Source organism: Schistocerca cancellata, chromosome 1 (assembly GCF_023864275.1).
Source record: "Schistocerca cancellata isolate TAMUIC-IGC-003103 chromosome 1, iqSchCanc2.1, whole genome shotgun sequence".
NCBI classification, from domain to species: Eukaryota; Metazoa; Arthropoda; class Insecta; order Orthoptera; family Acrididae; genus Schistocerca; species Schistocerca cancellata.
In genome coordinates this window covers 673,202,721-673,221,891 of record NC_064626.1, presented here as the reverse complement: position 1 = coordinate 673,221,891, position 19,171 = coordinate 673,202,721, and the positions used below count along the sequence as shown (strand labels likewise).

The window sequence follows — 19,171 nt, the reverse complement described above, 5'->3', positions numbered from 1 at the left end:
TGGAAACTTCAGGGAATCTTACAAATAACAAAATTCATTACAACGATGCTTTCAAGATGAAAGTTAGGCGAATGATGGAAGCAGATATATGTTTGCATGCATGCATGTTGTTGTACTAGCATAGCATCACAGAACGAAGACCGTCTCCATGTGCAGGATTTGGTCACAATAGGAGAGTCTTGAGGTGATACACATGCTGGCCTGAAACAGTGTGAAAAGCTCGTGAAGTTTTGCCGGGTAGGTTGTGCTGAAAAATAATTGTTACGAAGAAAATTCGACACTTTGCGCCGTTTCCAAATTAATTAGCATTGGAGTTGGTGAAATAACCTAATTGATGCATTCTTCGCAACAACTATAAAACAATCTGTAACTATAGCATAGGCCTGAGCAGAAGAATCAACTAGAATCACTTGCAGAGAAAGACATACGGCTCTTGAGTGTTTTACTCTACATTGACTATTGGAGCTTTCTTGAAGGCCATATCCAGAAATGCTCTCACGGAAATCTTACAACGCACGGCGAAATTCAGTTTACCCGTGTCGCACAGATAGGTTTACGGTGAAAATTATTGAATAATATTCGTCCTCCTTGTCATGTAAAACTGCTGTACTTAATATTGACAGTTTTTTCGTTGATCGAAGAATTGTCTCCTCTAAATCTCTTTCGACATAAATGATCTAGAAGAAGTAAAGAAAATATAATATTCAATCAGTTGGAGAGGACACAAACGCAGGCTACAGAAATTGTATTCGAGCAGGAGTTAGCGTCATTCTACCTAATAATATCATGTGCCCTTTCTAGTCCATACTTTGTGTCACCATTTTAAATCACTTTTTACTGAATTAACACCTGGCGTATTTGATCAGTAATTGCGGCATTATTATTCTATGTTATTTATAATTGTTACAGCGGGAAATATGTTCCTTAAGTTCAGTCTGATAAAATAAAATTAGTAGTGGTGTAAGACTTTCGGATGAGGGTTTGATACGCAGTTGCTTGTGACCTCGTATGACTAATATACTGGTTGAAAATGTAATACCAGACTCTACCTTTCAAAACCTCAGAAGGAATTTGAAACAAATGCAGCATTCATATGGCGGAAATCGCAATAGGAATATATATTTTCACCATTCTTAAGTAATGAAATTATTACATCTAGCACAGGAAATTACCCATGTCAAATAGATAACCAGACTCTCTTACAGAGGAAGTTTATTATGATGCTCTGTCTGATCTACAGCTGTTCTGTTTATCCGTCTAATTAAGAGAAACACCTTCGTGGGCCACACTTAATGATAAGAACAAGTCCACAGAACTTGAAGAAGTAAATGAAGAAGTAACATTTAGAAGTCACTTCCATGAGAGTTGGCTCAACCAAAGATATGCTTGTGATTCTTGCGCTAGGTAAAAAATACGAGAGCGAGAACGCACAACAAGCACATAACGATTATATATTCAGAACGGAAGAGGTTTTGAGTTATCAAATATAATGTGAAAGTTGCCGCCTACATTTTCTTTGCTGTAATATAGACATCCACCGAGCGCTGTTCGCTCTTGTTCCCAACAGCTTCGGTGTGAACGCTAAATACGATGTTTTAGCTATCTTTGTAGTGGTATTTATTTCGGATTAATGCATCAAATGGCTTTAAAACTATAAACGTCTACAATACATTGATATTTTTGTTCTACCTACATAACAGTAGGAATCGCTAGAAACAACCAAGTTTTTTTTCATACATGATGGATAAAGAACAACTATTCTGATTTCAGACAACCAACTTCTTCTAAGCTATAACTATCTATTCTGCGGGATACAGAACTAGAAAGTAAAGGCTAGCAAGTTCTACGCAACTATTTCATTCAATTGTTATAATAGCAAGGCGATTGGTTACGTAATGTATCATAATTAAGGAGAAACATGGAGGAAGTATACAGCTTAAATTTTTTTATTTTTTACTGAAACCCATCTAGCGGTTCCTAAAGTTCATTTTTCCTAATGAAATTGGGAGCAATTCAGAAGGGAGTAGTATGACCTGGGAACTTCACGCGTAAAACAATGTGAGTTTGTGTGTGTGTGATTGTGTGTGTGCGTGCGTGAGTGTGCGTGTTTGGCGGAGAAAGAGAGAGAGTAGATCAATAAGTGGAAACAAACACCCAGCGCGGTGGCGCGGTAGCCCAGTGGAATCGTGGTGGAAGAGACGGAGTTCAAATCCTCATCCTGATTTCGATATAAGTTCTCTAAATCTCTTCTGGTGAATACTAGGATGGCTCCTTCAACATGCTCACAAGCGTTTACCTCAGATAGCATTTTCTAGCCAAACAAGTAGTTTGTGAAAAACGTCTATGGTACGTTAGAAACTTTCATTCATTCCACCTGCGAACAGCAGGATTTTCTTCTGTTAGTGTTAGAATGACCATATCCATTACAAATGGTATAGACGTAAACAAATAGCGAAGTAACGCTCGATGCACTCGATGTACCGCTGAGTGGAGTGTCATCAATTATTTTAGTAGAATCTTAATAATAATTACATAAAGAAAACCATCGTCATTTGCTTACGAAATAATAGAGTAAAGTGAAATGGTGATTCAGTACTGAATGTTCTAAAACACATAGCACGTGTAATTTGTAACAGTTTAACTTGGGATGTAAATTCGCACTGGAAAACTACGAGCGTTATATTATAACTGAGCACATCTCTGTGTCACTTTAGGTCGCTAATACCAAACAGTTCCACTTCTTGTTACAACATTTTATTTGCACGTTTCGGGCATGTCCATCATCAAAATATTAGAGAAAAAATAGTGTCGCGTTATGTGTTATACATGGCAACATTATGACTCCCTTACTTGAGCAGTCGAGCACAAGAGCGCCAACGATTATATATATACGAGGGTCGGTCCAAAAGTAATGCCTCCCATTTTTTTTCTACTTAAAGAAATTAAGTTAAGTGAAAAATTTGAATTTGGCGCCATTCCTCAAACCTTCTTCTGCAATCCACTGCAGTAGTAACTTTCTGTGTCAACAGGTGGCAGCACAGCAGAAGTTTGTAAGATGGCCGACATCGATGTTCGTTTGAGACAGCGTTGTGTGATTGAATTCTTGAATGCAGAAGGTGAAACGCCCATACGCATTCATGAAAGACTGAAGAAGGTGTATGGTGTTGTGACAGTGGATGTCAGCACTGTTAGACGATGGGTTCGTCGTTGTAAGGAAGCTGAAGGGCAAACACCGTTGACTGACGAAAAGCGGAGCGGCAGGCCGGTGAGTGCAGTGACTCCACACAACATTCAGCAAGTTGATGACATCATTCGTGGTGACCGTCGGGTGACTGCAGATGAAGTGTGTCGCATTATTTCTCTTAGTAAAGGCAGTGTGATCACGATTATTAAACAATTGGGGTACTCAAAATTTTGTGCACGGTGGGTTCCAAGAATGTTAACCGATCAGAATAAAGAGGCAAGGAAAACAATAGCCTCCCAACACTTGCAGCGCTTCCGTTTGGAGGGAGATGAGTTTCTGAAAAAAATTGTGACCGGGGACGAAACATGGGTGCATTTTTTTGAACCCGAATCAAAGAGGCAGTCAATGGAGTGGCGTCACACAAGCTCGCCGAGGAAGAAAAAATTCAAAACTGTGCGATCGGCAGGGAAAGTTATGGCAACAGTTTTCTGGGATACAGAGGGTGTGATTCTGGTTGATTTTTTGGAGCAGGGATGCACAATAAATTCTGTTCAATACGTCACAACCCTCAACAAACTTAAAGCACGTCTTCAGCGAGTTCGCCCAACAAAATCAATGGTAGATGTTCTTCTTTTGCATGACAATGCAAGACCACACACCAGTCGTCACACCTCTGACGAGATTGTCAAAATTGGATGGGAAGTTTTGCCTCATCCCCCATACAGCCCTGACCTGGCACCATCAGACTTCCATCTGTTCGGGCCACTAAAAGAAGCTCATCGTGGGATTCATTTTGAAGATGAGGAGGCCGTCAAAACATCCGTGCGTCAATGGCTTAGGAAGCAGAGCTGTGATTTTTACCGTGCTGGGATACATGCCCTTGTTCAAAGATGGACCAAAACTGTAGAGATGGGCGGAGATTAGATTGAAAAATGACAAAATGATCCTCAATGTTGTGGTTTTCAACCTATGTAATTGCATTTAAATTTCCTGACAGTTAAACGTAGAAAAAAAAATAGGAGGCATTACTTTTTGACTGACCCTCGTATAATCACACGACTCGACATTCTGCATTAAGTTTTGCTCTGATATTCTCATACCTGACCCTGTCGGAAACTTGTAAATAAAAAAAGCTTTAGTAACAAATGAACTGTTGTAAGTATGGCTTCCGGCGAGACAGGGGAAATCACCGTGAAATTTCCAAAATAATTCGTCTGCGCGACTGACTGACATCTCCTGTGCGGTGGACATTCGACGGTCTGAGAAGAAACTGCGCAGGCGTGAACGCGCCAAATTCGGTAACCAATAGAGCAGATACGCATATACATTACTGGCCATTAAAATTGCTACACCTAGGAGATGACGTGCTACAGACGCGAAATTTAACCGACAGGAAGAAGATGCTGTGATGTGCAAATGATTAGCTTTTCAGAGCATTCGCACAAGGTTGGCGCCGTTGGCGACACCTACAACGTGCTGACATAAGGAACGTTTCCTACCGATTTCTCATCCACAAACAGCAATTGACCGGCGTTGCCTGGTGAAACGTTGTTGTGATGCCTCGTGTAAGGAGGAGAAATGCATACCATCACGTATCCGACTTTCATAAAGATCAGACTGTAACCTATAGCGATTGCGGTTTATCGTATCGCGACATTGCTGCTCTCGTTGGGCGAGACCCAATGACTGTTAGCAGAATATGGAATCGGTGGGTTCAGGAGGGTAATACGGAACGCCGTGCTGGATCCAAGTCGAGATGACAGGCATCTTATCCGCATGGCTGTAACGGATCGTGCAGCCACGTCTCGATCCCTGAGTCAACAGATGGGGACGTCTGCAAGACAACAACCATCTGCACGAACAGTTCGACGACGTTTGCAGCAGCATGGACTATCAGCTCGGAGACCATGGCTGCGGTTACCCTTGACGCTGCATCACAGACAGGAGCGCCTACGATGGTATACTTAGCGACGAACCTGGGTGCACGAACGGCAAAACGTCATTTTTTGTGGATGAATCCAGGTTCTGTTTACAGCATCATGATGGTCGCATCCGTGTTTGGCGACATCGCGATAAATGTACATTGGAAGCGTGTATTCGTCATCGCCATACTGGCGTATCACCCGGCGTGATGGTATGGGGTGCTATTGGTTACTCGTCTCGGTCACCTCTTATTCGCATTGACGGCACTTTCAACAGCGGACGTTACATTTCAGATGTGTTACGACCCGTAGCTCTACCCTTCATTCGATCCCTGCGAAACCCTACATTTCAGCAGGATAACGCACGACCGCATGTTGTAGGTCCTCTACGGGCCTTTCTGGATACAGAAAATGTTCGACTGCTGCCCTGGTCAGCACAGTCTCCAGATCTCTCACCAATTGAAAACGTCTAGTCAATGGTGGCTGAGCAACTGGCTCGTCACAATATGCCAGTCACTACTCTTGATGAACTGTGGTATCGTGTTGAAGCTGCATGGGCAGCTGTACCTGTACACGCCATCCAAGCTCTGTTTGACTCAATGCCCAGGCGTATCAAGGCCGTTAGTACGGCCTGAGGTGGTTATTCTGGGTACTGTTTACTCAGGATCTATGCATCCAAATTGCTTGAAAATATAATCACATGTCAGTTCTAGTGTAATATATTTGTCCAATAAATACTCGTTTATCATCTGCATTTCTTCGCGGTGTAGCAATTTTAATGGCCAGTAGTGTAGGTAGCGAGAGAGACAGCTACGTCACTTGTCGGACGATGAACTCACGCACACAGGCTGTCTGGCATACTGTCGCTGCCGTCAGCCGTCCTAGCGCCCACATTTTTGAGCCGCCTGCCGAAATACGTGTCCGCGCTGACGGGTGCCCATCGTCGCCGTTGTCAACCGAATATCTATGCCGCCACCGCAGCGTCATCCCTGGTGCGACCAACAGTTCTTCTTTGTGGTCGCAGTCACAGCCTCAGTAGTGTGTTCACCGCACCTGAAGACGTGGATCAGTTGTGCAGATGAAATGGGGAAATTTCACGACGACATCCGACGTCTCGCCTGAGAATCATATTTACAACTAGTCCGTCGGGAAAGCCTCAAGCGACACAAATTGACTCTTGTTACTAGTGAATGACATAAGGACGTGCTCCGTCATTTCATTACAACAGATGTGTTAGTAAGATCAGTGCTGCGTCTTTTGGCACTAATCGGTCATGATAACAAAAGTCCAGCTTATACAAGGTCACAATATACCACACAAACAGCATATTTGCCATGGAGAGTTACGGTGATCATTTGTTCAGAACAGGCTTTTTTTCTCTGTCGATAGCCATGTCTTCTTTCAGAATGGCAAGTTTCGGGCAACGTCGCCCATCGTTAGATCCTTTCAACAACGAAACAAATTATAATTGGGTTCTAATCCTATGTTTGTTTATAAGGCTTAAAAATGTTGTAATCTATTTACAGTACAAAAGCTGTATAATGCATCATATGTCATAGCTACAGAGTAACCTGTCGTAGTGAAACTATCAGTTCACTGTCATATACTAAAACCATACTTGCATTTGATTGATGCAGACACCTGGAGCGTTAAAGAATTTAAAATACAACATCAAATAATTCATATTCAGTGTGTCCCAAAAAAAAAAAAAAAGCACCAAAGCTTAAAGAAACACCTAGTAAACAAGGGCTCTAAAGCGCACTTGCACAGTAGAAGAGATGTGTTTCACACTAGCGAAGAGCCGGCCGAAGTGGCCGTGCGGTTCTAGGCGCTACAGTCTGGAGCCGCGTGGCCGTTACGGTCGCAGGTGCGAATCCTGCTTCGGGCATGGATGTGTGTGATGTCCTTAGGTTAGTTAGGTTTAATTAGTTCTAACAAGGGAACCTCCCCATCGCATCCCCCTCAGATGTAGTTATAAGGTGGCACAGTGGATAGGCCTTGAAAAACTGAACACAGATCAATCGAGAAAACAGGAAGAAGTTGTGTGGAACTATGAAAAAAATTAGTAAAACATACAAACTAAGTAGTCCATTTCAAGATAGGCAACATCAAGGAGATCAAGGAGACTGGGAGTTAAGGAGCGCCGTGGTCCCGTGGTTAGCGAGAGCAGCTACGGAACGAGAGGTCCTAGGTTCAAGTCTTCCCTCGAGTGAAAAGTTTAATTTTTTATTTTCAGTTTATGTGACAAACCCTTATGTTTTCATCACATTTTTGGGAGTGATTATCACATCCACAAGAAAACCTAAATCGGGCAAGGTAGAAGAATCTTTTTACCCATTCGCTAAGTGTACAAGTTAGGTGGGCCGACAACATATTCCTGTCATGTGACGCACATGCCGTCACCAGTGTCGTATAGAATATATCAGACGTGTTTTCCTGTGGAGGAATCGGTTGACCTATGACCTTGCGATCAAATGTTTTCGGTTCCCATTGGAGAGGCACGTCCTTTCGTCTACTAATCGCACGGTTTTGCGGTGCGGTCGGAAAACACAGACACTAAACTTATTACAGTGAACAGAGACGTCAATGAACGAACGGACAGATCATAACTTTGCGAAAATAAAGGAAGTAAAATGTTCAGGCGGGGGAAGACTTGAACCAAGGACCCCTCGCTCCGCAGCTACTCACGCTAACCACGGGACCACAACGCTGCTGAGCTTAGAGTCTCCTGAATGTTGCTTATGTTGCGCATGGACTACTCAGTTTGTATATTTTTTTAATTTTTTTCATAGTTCCATACAACTTCTTCCTGTTTTCTCGATTGATATGTGTTCAGTTTTTCAAGGCCTATCCACTGTGCCAACTTATAACTAAATCTGAAGGGGGCGCAATGGGGAGGTTCCCTTGTAAGTTCTAGGCGACTGATGACCTCAGAAGTTAAGTCGTATATTGCTCAGAGCCATTTGAACCATTTTGAGCCCACTAGCGAAGATGAACACGTGCTCATAGCTATTAAAGTATGGATTTTAGACCCCATGTTAACTAGACAGTTTTTTCTTGTTTTGATCAGTACTTCCTCCTTCGAAAATGTGGAAAACAAAACCTTGCAATAGTTTCATAGTATCGAAGATGAACAAGTGGTCATACCTTTTGAGGTACGCATTTTAGTGTCCATTTACTAGACATTTTTACTTATTTTGTGTAAGGAACTTGTCCCTAAAGTTTGTCGGTCTTTTTTGGGACGCCCTGTATAAAACATTCCTAATCATTATACACAAAAGACTGATGGATATTTCTTAGCTTTGCAAATATATTAAAATGTTATAGGTAGAAGAGGTTTCTGAGAAATTTCAGAGAATAAATAGGCCAGCCAGATGTAAACCTAATGGAGAAAGTCTGGAATGTGATCGAAATATGTACAGATACTCAGACTCATGCACATCAAACGATGGAGTTATGCGATCAGAGGTTAAACCATTCGAAGTCTCATTTGTGGAGAGGTAACGTATTATTCTTACTTTCCTACAATACCGGTATACTGCTCGCTTCGTGAAGATCCAAAGTCGTTGCCCAGGAAACGCCTTTAATCCATAAGACAATTACATGAAGGAGGAGACTAAATGCTCTCCACCGTGTTCAAACGGGACGCTGAATGAAAACGTGAGTGACAAGGCACGGAAACCCGGAATCACGAACTTATTGATAACTGCACTATTAAAGTTCTAGGCCTTCATCGTCCTAGGGAGATGTGGGTGCAGCTTGATTCCGGGCTGGAGAAGATGTGTGCATATACAATACGTGGGCCTTTCGCACTGACAGTACGTATGACTGTAGTGATATTCATTCAGCCACATTGTAAATGAGTGCGCTAACGGACGTTTCCTGGTGGTAGCAGGAGTCTACCAGAAGCATCCGACGAGGCTCTCCACTGGACTGAGTCTTCCGTAATTCATGTATAGTCTGGACCGTTGGATTTTGATATAAGGCAAATAGTTCCACATGCGTATTTCTTATTGATTAAATACGTATTGAATTTCTTGTTGCGATTGATGCATCCCTGATAATAAGACATGTAGCTCGCTTAGCAGAAGGATTCACATTTGACTCTTTTCAATATTCCTCTGGACTTCTGGACACGGCGTGCCATTTTCAATGTCAAAGAGTGTCATATGCATAGAATAAGCTTTCACAGTAACGTGTAGGAAATGTCAACGATTGCTCCATTTTAAGGTGCCCACGGGGAACATTGATCTGTGCAGAATACTCTCTCCTCACTAGAGTTACACCTCTGAACTATAAGAGTATGGTGTCGTAGCGTAGAGTGTCACCTCAAAAGGATAGAGAATTTACCTCGAAGCTTCAAAAAATATTGTACGACTAACTGCACCAATGAGACTTTCCTGACCGTATCCGATCAACAACAGCGATGAAAATGGCACGAGGAGCTCACGTTCTGGCTGCAGTACACTTATGAACAAATCTAATATGATCAGAGGCAACTTTCCGTTCTCGTGAACCCTCGCCTTTCACAACTTTCCAAGTGTCCTTTGAATTACTTCTCTCTGTAGTGTGGGGGAGGGGGGGTGAAAGGGATTTAGGCGTGTGCTATATCCAGCCTCCGAAGTTTATGAGACATTCAGCATTCTTTCATCCACAGCGTCACGTTAATATGGAGGACAGTTCCTTGAAGGTCTCGGCATCCAACCATAACAGCACTCTGCTCGAAAGCGGTTACGTCATGATATAGAGTAGCATCTCCTAGCAACAAACGTCTGAAGTAGCCGACCGTATGTAACAAGGCGCCAAAAACAAATACGGGCTTTACGAAGTGCATAATCATAAAACAGGACAGTGGGGCTCACATCCCCAGGCCTTCTGTGCCCCTCTTCCCGTGTGATACACAAATAGAAAATCCTCCACAGTTTTTCAGTTAACATCACACCTATTTCCTCGTACAAGGAATTAAATGCAGTTTAGGACAGAAAGTAATATGGCCTTCTAAAACTGCGCATAGAATATTATTGCGCCAACAAGATTGCATGCTGCAATTTTTAAATCCATATGAGTTATTTCTTACGTAAAATATAAAAAAACTTAAAAAGTATGTAAAGCCTTCAATAATTCGTAGTCATAAGCATTGTCTCTTGCGTGCAAGAAGCATCCGCATTTCCGAACGATCAGGCCTTTTTTCCCGTTGATCGAAGTAGAAATCTAATAATTGTAACAAAAACAAATAGTGTTATGACTCACGGACAAACTGTTGCTGAGGGTTGATGAGATAATAAGGCAAAAAGAGGTGCTTCTTCCTTTTTCTTAAGCAGTTCATCCATTGTTCCCTACTCTCTATCCTCTCGCTCCCTAATCTGCACACATTTAATCATAAATTTTTATTAATGTTTTAATACAACAAGAAATTTCTGAGTCTGTGATAATGGACTGTTTTCTGATGAGCCGTAGATCACAACACTGCATAAGATCGGTGACGTTACACTCACAGAGCCTTGCTTATTACTTAATTTTTTTGTAGTAGGAAGGGGACACGAGGTTAATTTGTAATCAGGTGAACGAGGTATTCTAATTAATACAGGTCAGTTCAATTTATTAATACAGCTTATCTTATGCTAATCACTTCTTTGTACCCACCATGGATAACTTTTACATCTACATCTTTACTCCGAAAGCCCGCATACCGTGTGTGGCGGAAGTTACTTCAGGTGGCACTAATATTTCTTGTTCCGTTGGCAAATAGTGCACGAGAACAAAGGCCGCTGGTGAGTCTCCGTATGAGCTAAAATTTCTCTGATTTTCTTAAACATATATGAGTGGAAATTATACGTGTGTGACTCTTCTTTGAACGCACAGTTTCGTAAATTATACAGTAAACCTCTCTTGAAGTGTCTGCCACTGGAGTTTGTTGAAGATCTACGTGACATTCTCACGTGTACTACAAAAACTCAGGAAAAAACGAATCGGTCTGCTTTCTATTTAACCCCTTCTACACTGCCTGACAAAAAGTATTAAGTACCCAGAAGACATGGTATGATGTGAGTGTAATTTTCTACACGTACACGTCGTCGGAGTGTACGTAATTGATTCAAAGTTACAATTCTCTGTACAACTAGAACTGTTACGAGAGTGCATAGTTTTGTTGGTGTTTGATGTAGCTACCAGGCATGATAGGATGTATGAGGGACACGAACAGCGTAAGATGTTGAGTGAGCACTGTGAAGAACACGGAGATGCCGCGCACACGTGTGCTGACCGCTACGGTCGCAGGTTCGAATCCTGCCTCGGGCATGGAAGTGTGTGATGTCCTCAGGTTAGTTAGGTTTAAGTAGTTCTAAGTTCTAGGGGACTGATGACCTCAGATGTTAAGTCCCATAGTGCTGAAAGCCATTTTGAACAAGGAACAGTTAATGTGGAACTGGAAGAGTGGAATGCTGAACACGGGTATCGGTGCGAGGAGAGACCACGTCATCAGTTGTCCAAGATCATTCGATAGATTCGTCAGTATTTGTCGTCATTCTGGGTCACTAGGAGGATCGATGTAATCCAGTGTCTGACAAAAAAGTGAATCACTCAGAAGGAAAGGAGGAAACAAAACAGAAATTCACGGATTGATGGGTATTCGATATTGCAGCCATTACAAAATCGAGTCAAACTTACAACAAAATTGGCACTTTGGGCTTACTTATAAGTATGACCTTAAACGTCGTCTTGCCTAGATGCATGCACTTATTCTGTTGGGAAAGGTGTCGTAAACCCGTTGTATCTTCTCCTGAGGCAAAACGATCCACAAGCGTTGTAACTAGCTCTTGATATTAAGGATACTGGCACTGGGGTGAAATTAACGTCAGAGATGGCCCAAAATACGCTATATCGGAGATATATCTGGGGATGGTCACAGAAGTAACGTCAACATCACGCAGACATTTCATAGAGGTACGTGGGCGTGTGGACGAGCGTAGTCATGTTGAAAAATAGCATCACGGTACTTTCGGTGGAAGTCCGTGAAGCATCGTTGTCTAGAGTTCCGCCCAGTCACTGCCAAGCGTGACACGAAGTCATACCGTATGGCTTCCCACACGTTCACGCCAGGAGTAACACTGCTGTGCCTCTCCAAAACACGGGAAAATGGGACCTCTCCTCAGGTCGCGACTATACTCGCTGACTATGGTCATTCGGGGCAGTGCAGAACCGCTATCCGCCGCCGAATACAATGCGACACCGTTCATCAGCAGTCTATGCTTACCGTTCACGGCACAACTCCAAGCGAAGCCGTTTGTGTTTTGGTGTAAACGGTGGCCTATGCACGGGACGGAAACTGCCTACTTTGGCTGTTGGTGACCTCCGATCAAGACATTGTATGTTCCAGGGAGTCGATTACTTGTTGCCGGACAGCAGGAGCAGATGCGAAGGGACTAGTATGCTTGGTACACAATACGGAGACCTTTCCTGGTGGTTAACAGACGTGGCAGACTTGACGAGACAAGTATGCCTCCCCTCACGTTTCCATGTAGTCCAATACACGACCGCTGTCACATTCGAATACCCCAGTAATCCGGATATTGCGCGATTCGACCATCAGGCCAAATGGAGACCCACAATGAGGCCCCTTTCAAACTCTGTCAGGCGCTAAGCACTAAGCTTTGAATAGCTCTAAGCACTATGGGACTTAACATCTGGGGTCATCAGTCCCGTAGACTTAGAATTACTTAAACCTAACTAACCTATGGACATCACACACAGCGATGCCCGAGGCAGGATTCGAACCTGTGACCGCAGCGGTCGCGCGGTTCCAGACTGAAGCGCCTAGAACCGCTCGGCCACATCGGCCGGCTTGTTCTTAGTTATTTCTCCACATAATTTCAAAAGTTCCTCTAGTTGCACGCCTTTATTAGGATAGTTCAGCCAGTGATCTTCTTCAGTGGAACCCGAGATTTAATTTGTGAAACTTGTAATTCCTTTTTTTTCGTTTTCTGTCTGAATTTTTATATCTTGTTTCTTAACGCTAGTTGTTTGTATCTTATGTGTATCATCGTAAGTGATTTGCTACGCCATATGCTAAAAATATAAATAGAATAATCCTAATAGCCAATTTATAAAATAAAACTACTTCCATCCACGTCAATCTACTGTTGATGTAGATGTGACGTGTTCTTCATTCCGTTTATCCCCTCTAGCTTTCCTTTTTAGATACTGGAATACATTGACTTATTGTAGGTTTGATCCTGAGCAAGTGCACCTTTTCCTATCGTTAACATCTTATGCCATCCAGCACATATTTATTCAGTGCAAGATCTCGCTCCTTCCATTCACTATGGAGAGCGAGAAGAATGATTGTTTGAAAGCCTCTGTCCGTTCAGTATTTATTCTAATCTTAACTTCATGATCCCTGCGTGAATGATATGTAGGGGGTTGTGGTAAATTCCTAGAGCCATTATTTAAAGCCGGGTCTTGAAACTTTTTTAATAGGCGTTCTCGAGATAGAGTCTTCAAGAGTCTTCCAGTTCAGTTGCTTCAGTATCTCTGTGACACTTTCCCACGGATTAAACAAACCAGTGACCATTTGTGATGCCCTTCTTTGCATACATTCAATATACCCCGTTCGTCGTATCTGGTACGGGTCTCACACACTTGAGCAAAATTCTAAAACCTGTCGCACGAGTAATTTGTAAGTAATTTCCTTTGTAGACTGATAGCACTTCCCCAGTATCCTACCAATAAAGCACTGTCTATCAGTCAGTGAGTCACTCGTGATATTCAGCAACTCTTATGATGCCGATGTTACTGCGTTTAAGACGAATTTGTATCGAAACTTCCACAATGCTCATGTTAAGCGGTATGCCGACATATCGAAACACACGTGCGAGAAAGATATTAATCGTTTGTGGAAGAAAGCTAAGCTGAAGTTCACCGGTAGGGCGGGCCGGAGTGGCCGAGTGGTTCTAGGCGCTACAGTCTGGAACCGCGAGACGCTACGGTCGCAGGTTCGAATCCTGCCTCGGGCATGGATGTGTGTGGTGTCCTTAGGTTAGTTAGGTTTAAGTAGTTCTAAGTTCTAGGAGACTGATGACCTCAGAAGTTAAGTCCCATAGTGCTCAGAGCCATTTGAACCATTTTTTCACCGGTAGGTATTATGTTACTGATCGTATACATCAAGAGACTGGAAAGTTCTGTAAACATGGAAAGCTTTGTAAACATACGGTTCCAAGAAAGACACAATGTTCTTTTTCATCTGCAAAATAACTCACACTCAGTGATATTTAATGTATATAATATAGCAATAAAATGTCGATTTTTTTACGGATCCATCAAAGCGGTTAATACTGGTTTAGTGGAGCCTTTTTGTCCGGTCCTCTATCTCTGTCTGTCTGTCCGTCCGAATACTGCTCAGTATTGGCGTGATTAAAATAAAGTGTTTCTAACCACGTGTTAAAACACGGTTTCTTACACTTTCTACTCAAATATGTTTCTAATAAAGTGTTTTAATCAATTTTTAAAACAAATGTGTAAAATTCATTATTTGGTATTTTTACCCAACTACGGGGCGAATCTCCCGTGGAGGGGCTCCCACCAAATCTCACCAAATGGTGAGAAGTTGCTCAAAATTTAAAAAAATGAGCGTCAAATAATTAATGGAAGTCGCCAAATCAGCTGTTCGGTTTCCGATCGTGAGCAGCATGGTTGTTGGTCTTCTATTAAATATAGCACTCCGTCTTCAGGCCACAAGTGGCCCATCGGGACCATCCGACCGCTGCGTCATCCTCAGTTGAGGATGCGGATAGGAGGGGCGTGTGGTCAGCACACCGCTCTCCAGGTCGTTATGATGGTTTTCTTTGACCTGTGCCGCTACTATTCGGTCGAGTAGCTCCTCAATTGGCATCAGGAGGCTGAGTGCACCCCGAAAAATGGCAACAGCACATGGCGGCTGGATGGTCATCCATCAAAGTGCCGGCCACGCCCGACAGCGCTTAACTTTGGTGATCTCACGGGAACCGGTGCATCCACTGCGGCAAGGCTGTTGCTTCTATTAAATATAAGAGATGGAAAAACATTGGGGTCAGTATTATATTTGTTATTGTACTTCGCTGCCCTAATACTCACTCTGTCCAGGTTAGGCGCCAATTTTTTAAAACAAGTAAGGAACTGACAACGCAAGCGAGTTTCAAAAACGGTCGAGCGTTTACAATTGAACGATTAATGGTCGTGGAAGAGGAAATGCGGCAATAGAAATGCGTGACCAGATTCGATTTGGAGTGTTTGTATGACCAACCAAAAGTGATACTGTGAAGCTAGTTTACGAAAAACACACACGAGAGCGCCGTGTAAACGTAGTAAGTGGAAGCCAACTGACTGACAAATTTTGGGCGCCGCTGTAGAATAGCGGAGTGTTTGGCTGCGGAGCGCTACTGCTGCAGGTTGGCTAAGCTTCTGGCAGACAGCTAGGTGCGTGCTACAGCGAGCGGCGGCGGAGGCCTCAGGACTCACTCGGAGTTGCGGGAGCTGAGCAGCGACGCCGAGGAGTCGCGCCGGCGGTAGGCGTCCGCCAGGCGCAGGCTCAGCGGCACGGCCGCCACCAGCAGCACCAGGCACCACGCCGAGGAGAACCACAGGCCGTTCTGCAGGCACAAACACCAGTCACGTGCAGCGAGGGAAGGTGGGGAGTCGTGAAAGGGTACGTGTGAAAGTAGCCAATATGTTGTTAAACGGCAACAGATGGCCCTACACTGGCTCTGCCTTCATGTTCCAAACTTATGTGCAACCAGTAATAATATCCATGTGCTATTTTTTCTGTTGTGACAGATATTAATAGCGTACAGCGTGAAGTACCACAATACAGGGTGATTCAAAAAGAATACCACAACTTTAAAAATGTGTATTTAATGAAAGAAACATAATATAACCTTCTGTTATACATCATTACAAAGAGTATTTAAAAACGTTTTTTTCACTCAAAAACAAGTTCAGAGATGTTCAATATGGCCCCCTCCAGACACTCGAGCAATATCAACCCGATACTCCATCTCGTTCCACACTCTCTGTAGCATACCAGGCGTAACAGTTTGGATAGCTGCTGTTATTTCTCGTTTCAAATCATCAATGGTGGCTGGGAGAGGTGGCCGAAACACCATATCCTTAACATACCCCCATAAGAAAAAATCGCATGGGGTAAGATAAGGGCTTCTTGGAGACCAGTGATGAAGTGCTCTGTCACGGGCTGCCTGGCGGCCGATCCATCGCCTCGGGTAGTTGACGTTCAGGTAGTTACGGACAGATAAGTGCCAATGTGGTGGCGCTCCATCCTGCTGAAATATGAATTGTTGTGCTTCTTGTTCGAGCTGAGGGAACAGCCAATTCTCTAACATCTCCAGATACTGTAGTCCAGTTACAGTAGCACCTTCGAAGAAAAAGGGACCAAAAACTTTATTGGCTGAAATGGCACAGAAAACGTTCACCTTAGGCGCGTCACGTTCATACTGAGTTGTTTCCCGCGGATTCTCAGTGCCCCATATACAGACATTGTGACGGTTGACTTTCCCGTTAGTGTGGAAAGTTGCTTCATCACTAAACACAATCTTTGAAACGAAAGATTCATCTGTTTAGGATAAAATCACAGAAATCGATTCTTTTAATCTTATCAGCTGCAGACAGTGCTTGAACCAATTTCAGACGATAAGCTTTCATAACTAACCTTTTTCGTAGGACTCTCCATACAGTTGATTGTGGAATTTGCAGCTCTCTGCTAGCTCTGCGAGTCGATTTTCCTGGGCTGCGAACAAATGCTTGCTGGATGCGTGCTACATTTTCATTACTCGTTCTCGGCCGTCCAGAACTTTTCCCTTTGCACAAACACCCATTCTCTGTAAACTGTTTATACCAACGTTTATTACACCACCTATCAGGAAGTTTAACACCATACTTCGTTCGAAATGCACGCTGAACACCTGTCGTCGATTCACTTCTGCCGTACTCAATAACACAAAAAGCTTTCTGTTGAGCGGTCGCCATCTTAGTATCAACTGACGCTGACGCCTAGTCAACAGCGCCTCAAGCGAACAAATGTACAACTAAATGAAACTTTATAGCTCCCTTAATTCGCCGACAGATAGTGCTTAGCTCTGCCTTTTGTCGTTGCAGGGTTTTAAATTCCTAAAGTTGTGGTATTCTTTTTGAATCACCCTGTACTTTTCCCTCTCAATAGGTCTGAGTATGTGTTAGAGAGCAGTGGCCAGTAGGTTACTCACGAGCGGGTCGAGGGCGTGCCGGCAGAGCAGCTGGCGCGCCGCGTGGAAGACGTCGAAGAGCGGCCTGCAGGGCGCCACGTGGCGGCCCACCTGCGCCAGCACGTGGGTGCGCGCCTGCTGCAGGTACGACAGCAGGCGGTCCGCGTAGTGGCGCACCGCCGCGTCCGCGATGCTCTCGCCCTGCTTGCTCACGAAGTACTGGATCGTCTTCAGGTGCGACAGCGACTGGTTCGTCTGCCTCTGCAGCGGCGACAGCGCCACCTCCAGCGCCGTCAGCCGGTAAACCAGGTCCTCCTGGCGATCACACCGAACGTCGGTACATCTCGTATCTACAGTTGCCTTGTTAGGCAAAATGTTATCATCCACGTCCATTTTAAAACAACGTATGATCTGTGTCTAACAGAATATTAATCAAAAGTTATAACATCGGTCTCCAAGCCCGTAGGAAACGCGATTTCATAGTGGATACATACAAAAACATTGTGAACTAGGAGTATTTGTTTCCTCTTACAATATGTGGGACTCCCCAGTCGGAATTCCAGGAAATCAAATTGAGCATGTACTGACCCAGATAAATCACCAATACGCAAAATGATCAAAAAAGCAGTCGAGTAGCAGACTGTGACTCAACCAGTTTTAGGTTAAAATTAGTCCATAATCTAAATGCAAATGACAGAAAATCACACACATCCCCAAAAATAAAACATCTAAACTTCATATTTTTTTCAATAATAGATAGAGAAATAATTGAATAAGAGTTTCAGAAGATCCTCTACATATGCCAAAGAGATACAATGACAGATATCTCAAAAAATTATAATTTATGAAACATATCAAACACATATTACTATACGAGAGCTGTGCTGAAGATGTCGTTGATTGAAGGATAGCTGTTATACTTTGAAGAAAACTGCTGCAGAATCGCATAGAATGCTTGTCGAAGCAGTAGCTGTCTAACCCTAGTGATATATGCTTCTACATCGTTACATTTATCCTCTAGCCATTCCTGCTTAGCCATTTTGTATTTCCTGTAAATCTCATTTTTTAGACGTTTGTATTCCCTTTCGCCTGCTTCATTTGTTGCATTTTCATATTTTCTCCTTTCATCGATTAAATTCAATATCTCTTGTGTTACCCAAGGATTTTTATATGTATAAAGGGTGTCTCATCTAACGCTGCCACCTCAAATATCTCTGGAACAACAATAGATATTCAAAAACGGTTTTCACCAGCATGAACGTACGGCAAGGGCATAGGAAACCAAATACTATGCGAAATTTTAAAACGTAAGCAAATACTATTTTCAACACAAACTTGTGTATTTTTAGATTGACACCCCCTATTATTTCGTATGCAGTCAACAGCATGAAAAATCACAAAAATAATGGCGTTGGTTGCATCACAATACGTCAATTACATCCCGAGATTGTTGCGAAGCGAAGTTGACGCTTGACATAAATTAAGCGCACAGCTAGCACACGTCCTGACTCTCAAGCGTGCACCTCACGCTGTCTGTGTCAAGGGTTCACACAATAGGAAGGTATGCACAATCCACAAAAATAAATAAGTAACACGTCCAAAGTAAAGTTACTTTTTTCAAATTGTAAATGTACACTCCTGGAAATGGAAAAAAGAACACATTGACACCGGTGTGTCAGACGCACCATACTTGCTCCGGACACTGCGAGAGGGCTGTACAAGCAATGATCACACGCACGGCACAGCGGACACACCAGGAACCGCGGTGTTGGCCGTCGAATGCCGCTAGCTGCGCAGCATTTGTGCACCGCCGCCGTCAGTGTCAGCCAGTTTGCCGT

General features: G+C 43.3%; 1 protein-coding gene across 3 annotated transcripts in view; it reads right to left on the bottom strand.

The window, feature by feature from the left end:
* LOC126184014 (titin homolog) overlaps positions 1-19,171 on the bottom strand; it is a 156,802-nt gene that overhangs the window by 12,364 nt on the left and 125,267 nt on the right. For all 3 annotated transcript variants that reach the window (XR_007536825.1, XM_049926370.1, XM_049926382.1), the window contains exons 12-13: positions 17,355-17,648; positions 15,598-15,728 (exon numbers count right to left, since the gene is read on the bottom strand). Coding sequence is in view for 2 of the 3 variants with exons in the window: in XM_049926370.1 (XP_049782327.1) it covers positions 15,598-15,728; positions 17,355-17,648 (425 nt within the window). In the remaining variant the exon portion in view is untranslated. The remainder of the gene's footprint in view (positions 1-15,597; positions 15,729-17,354; positions 17,649-19,171) is intronic.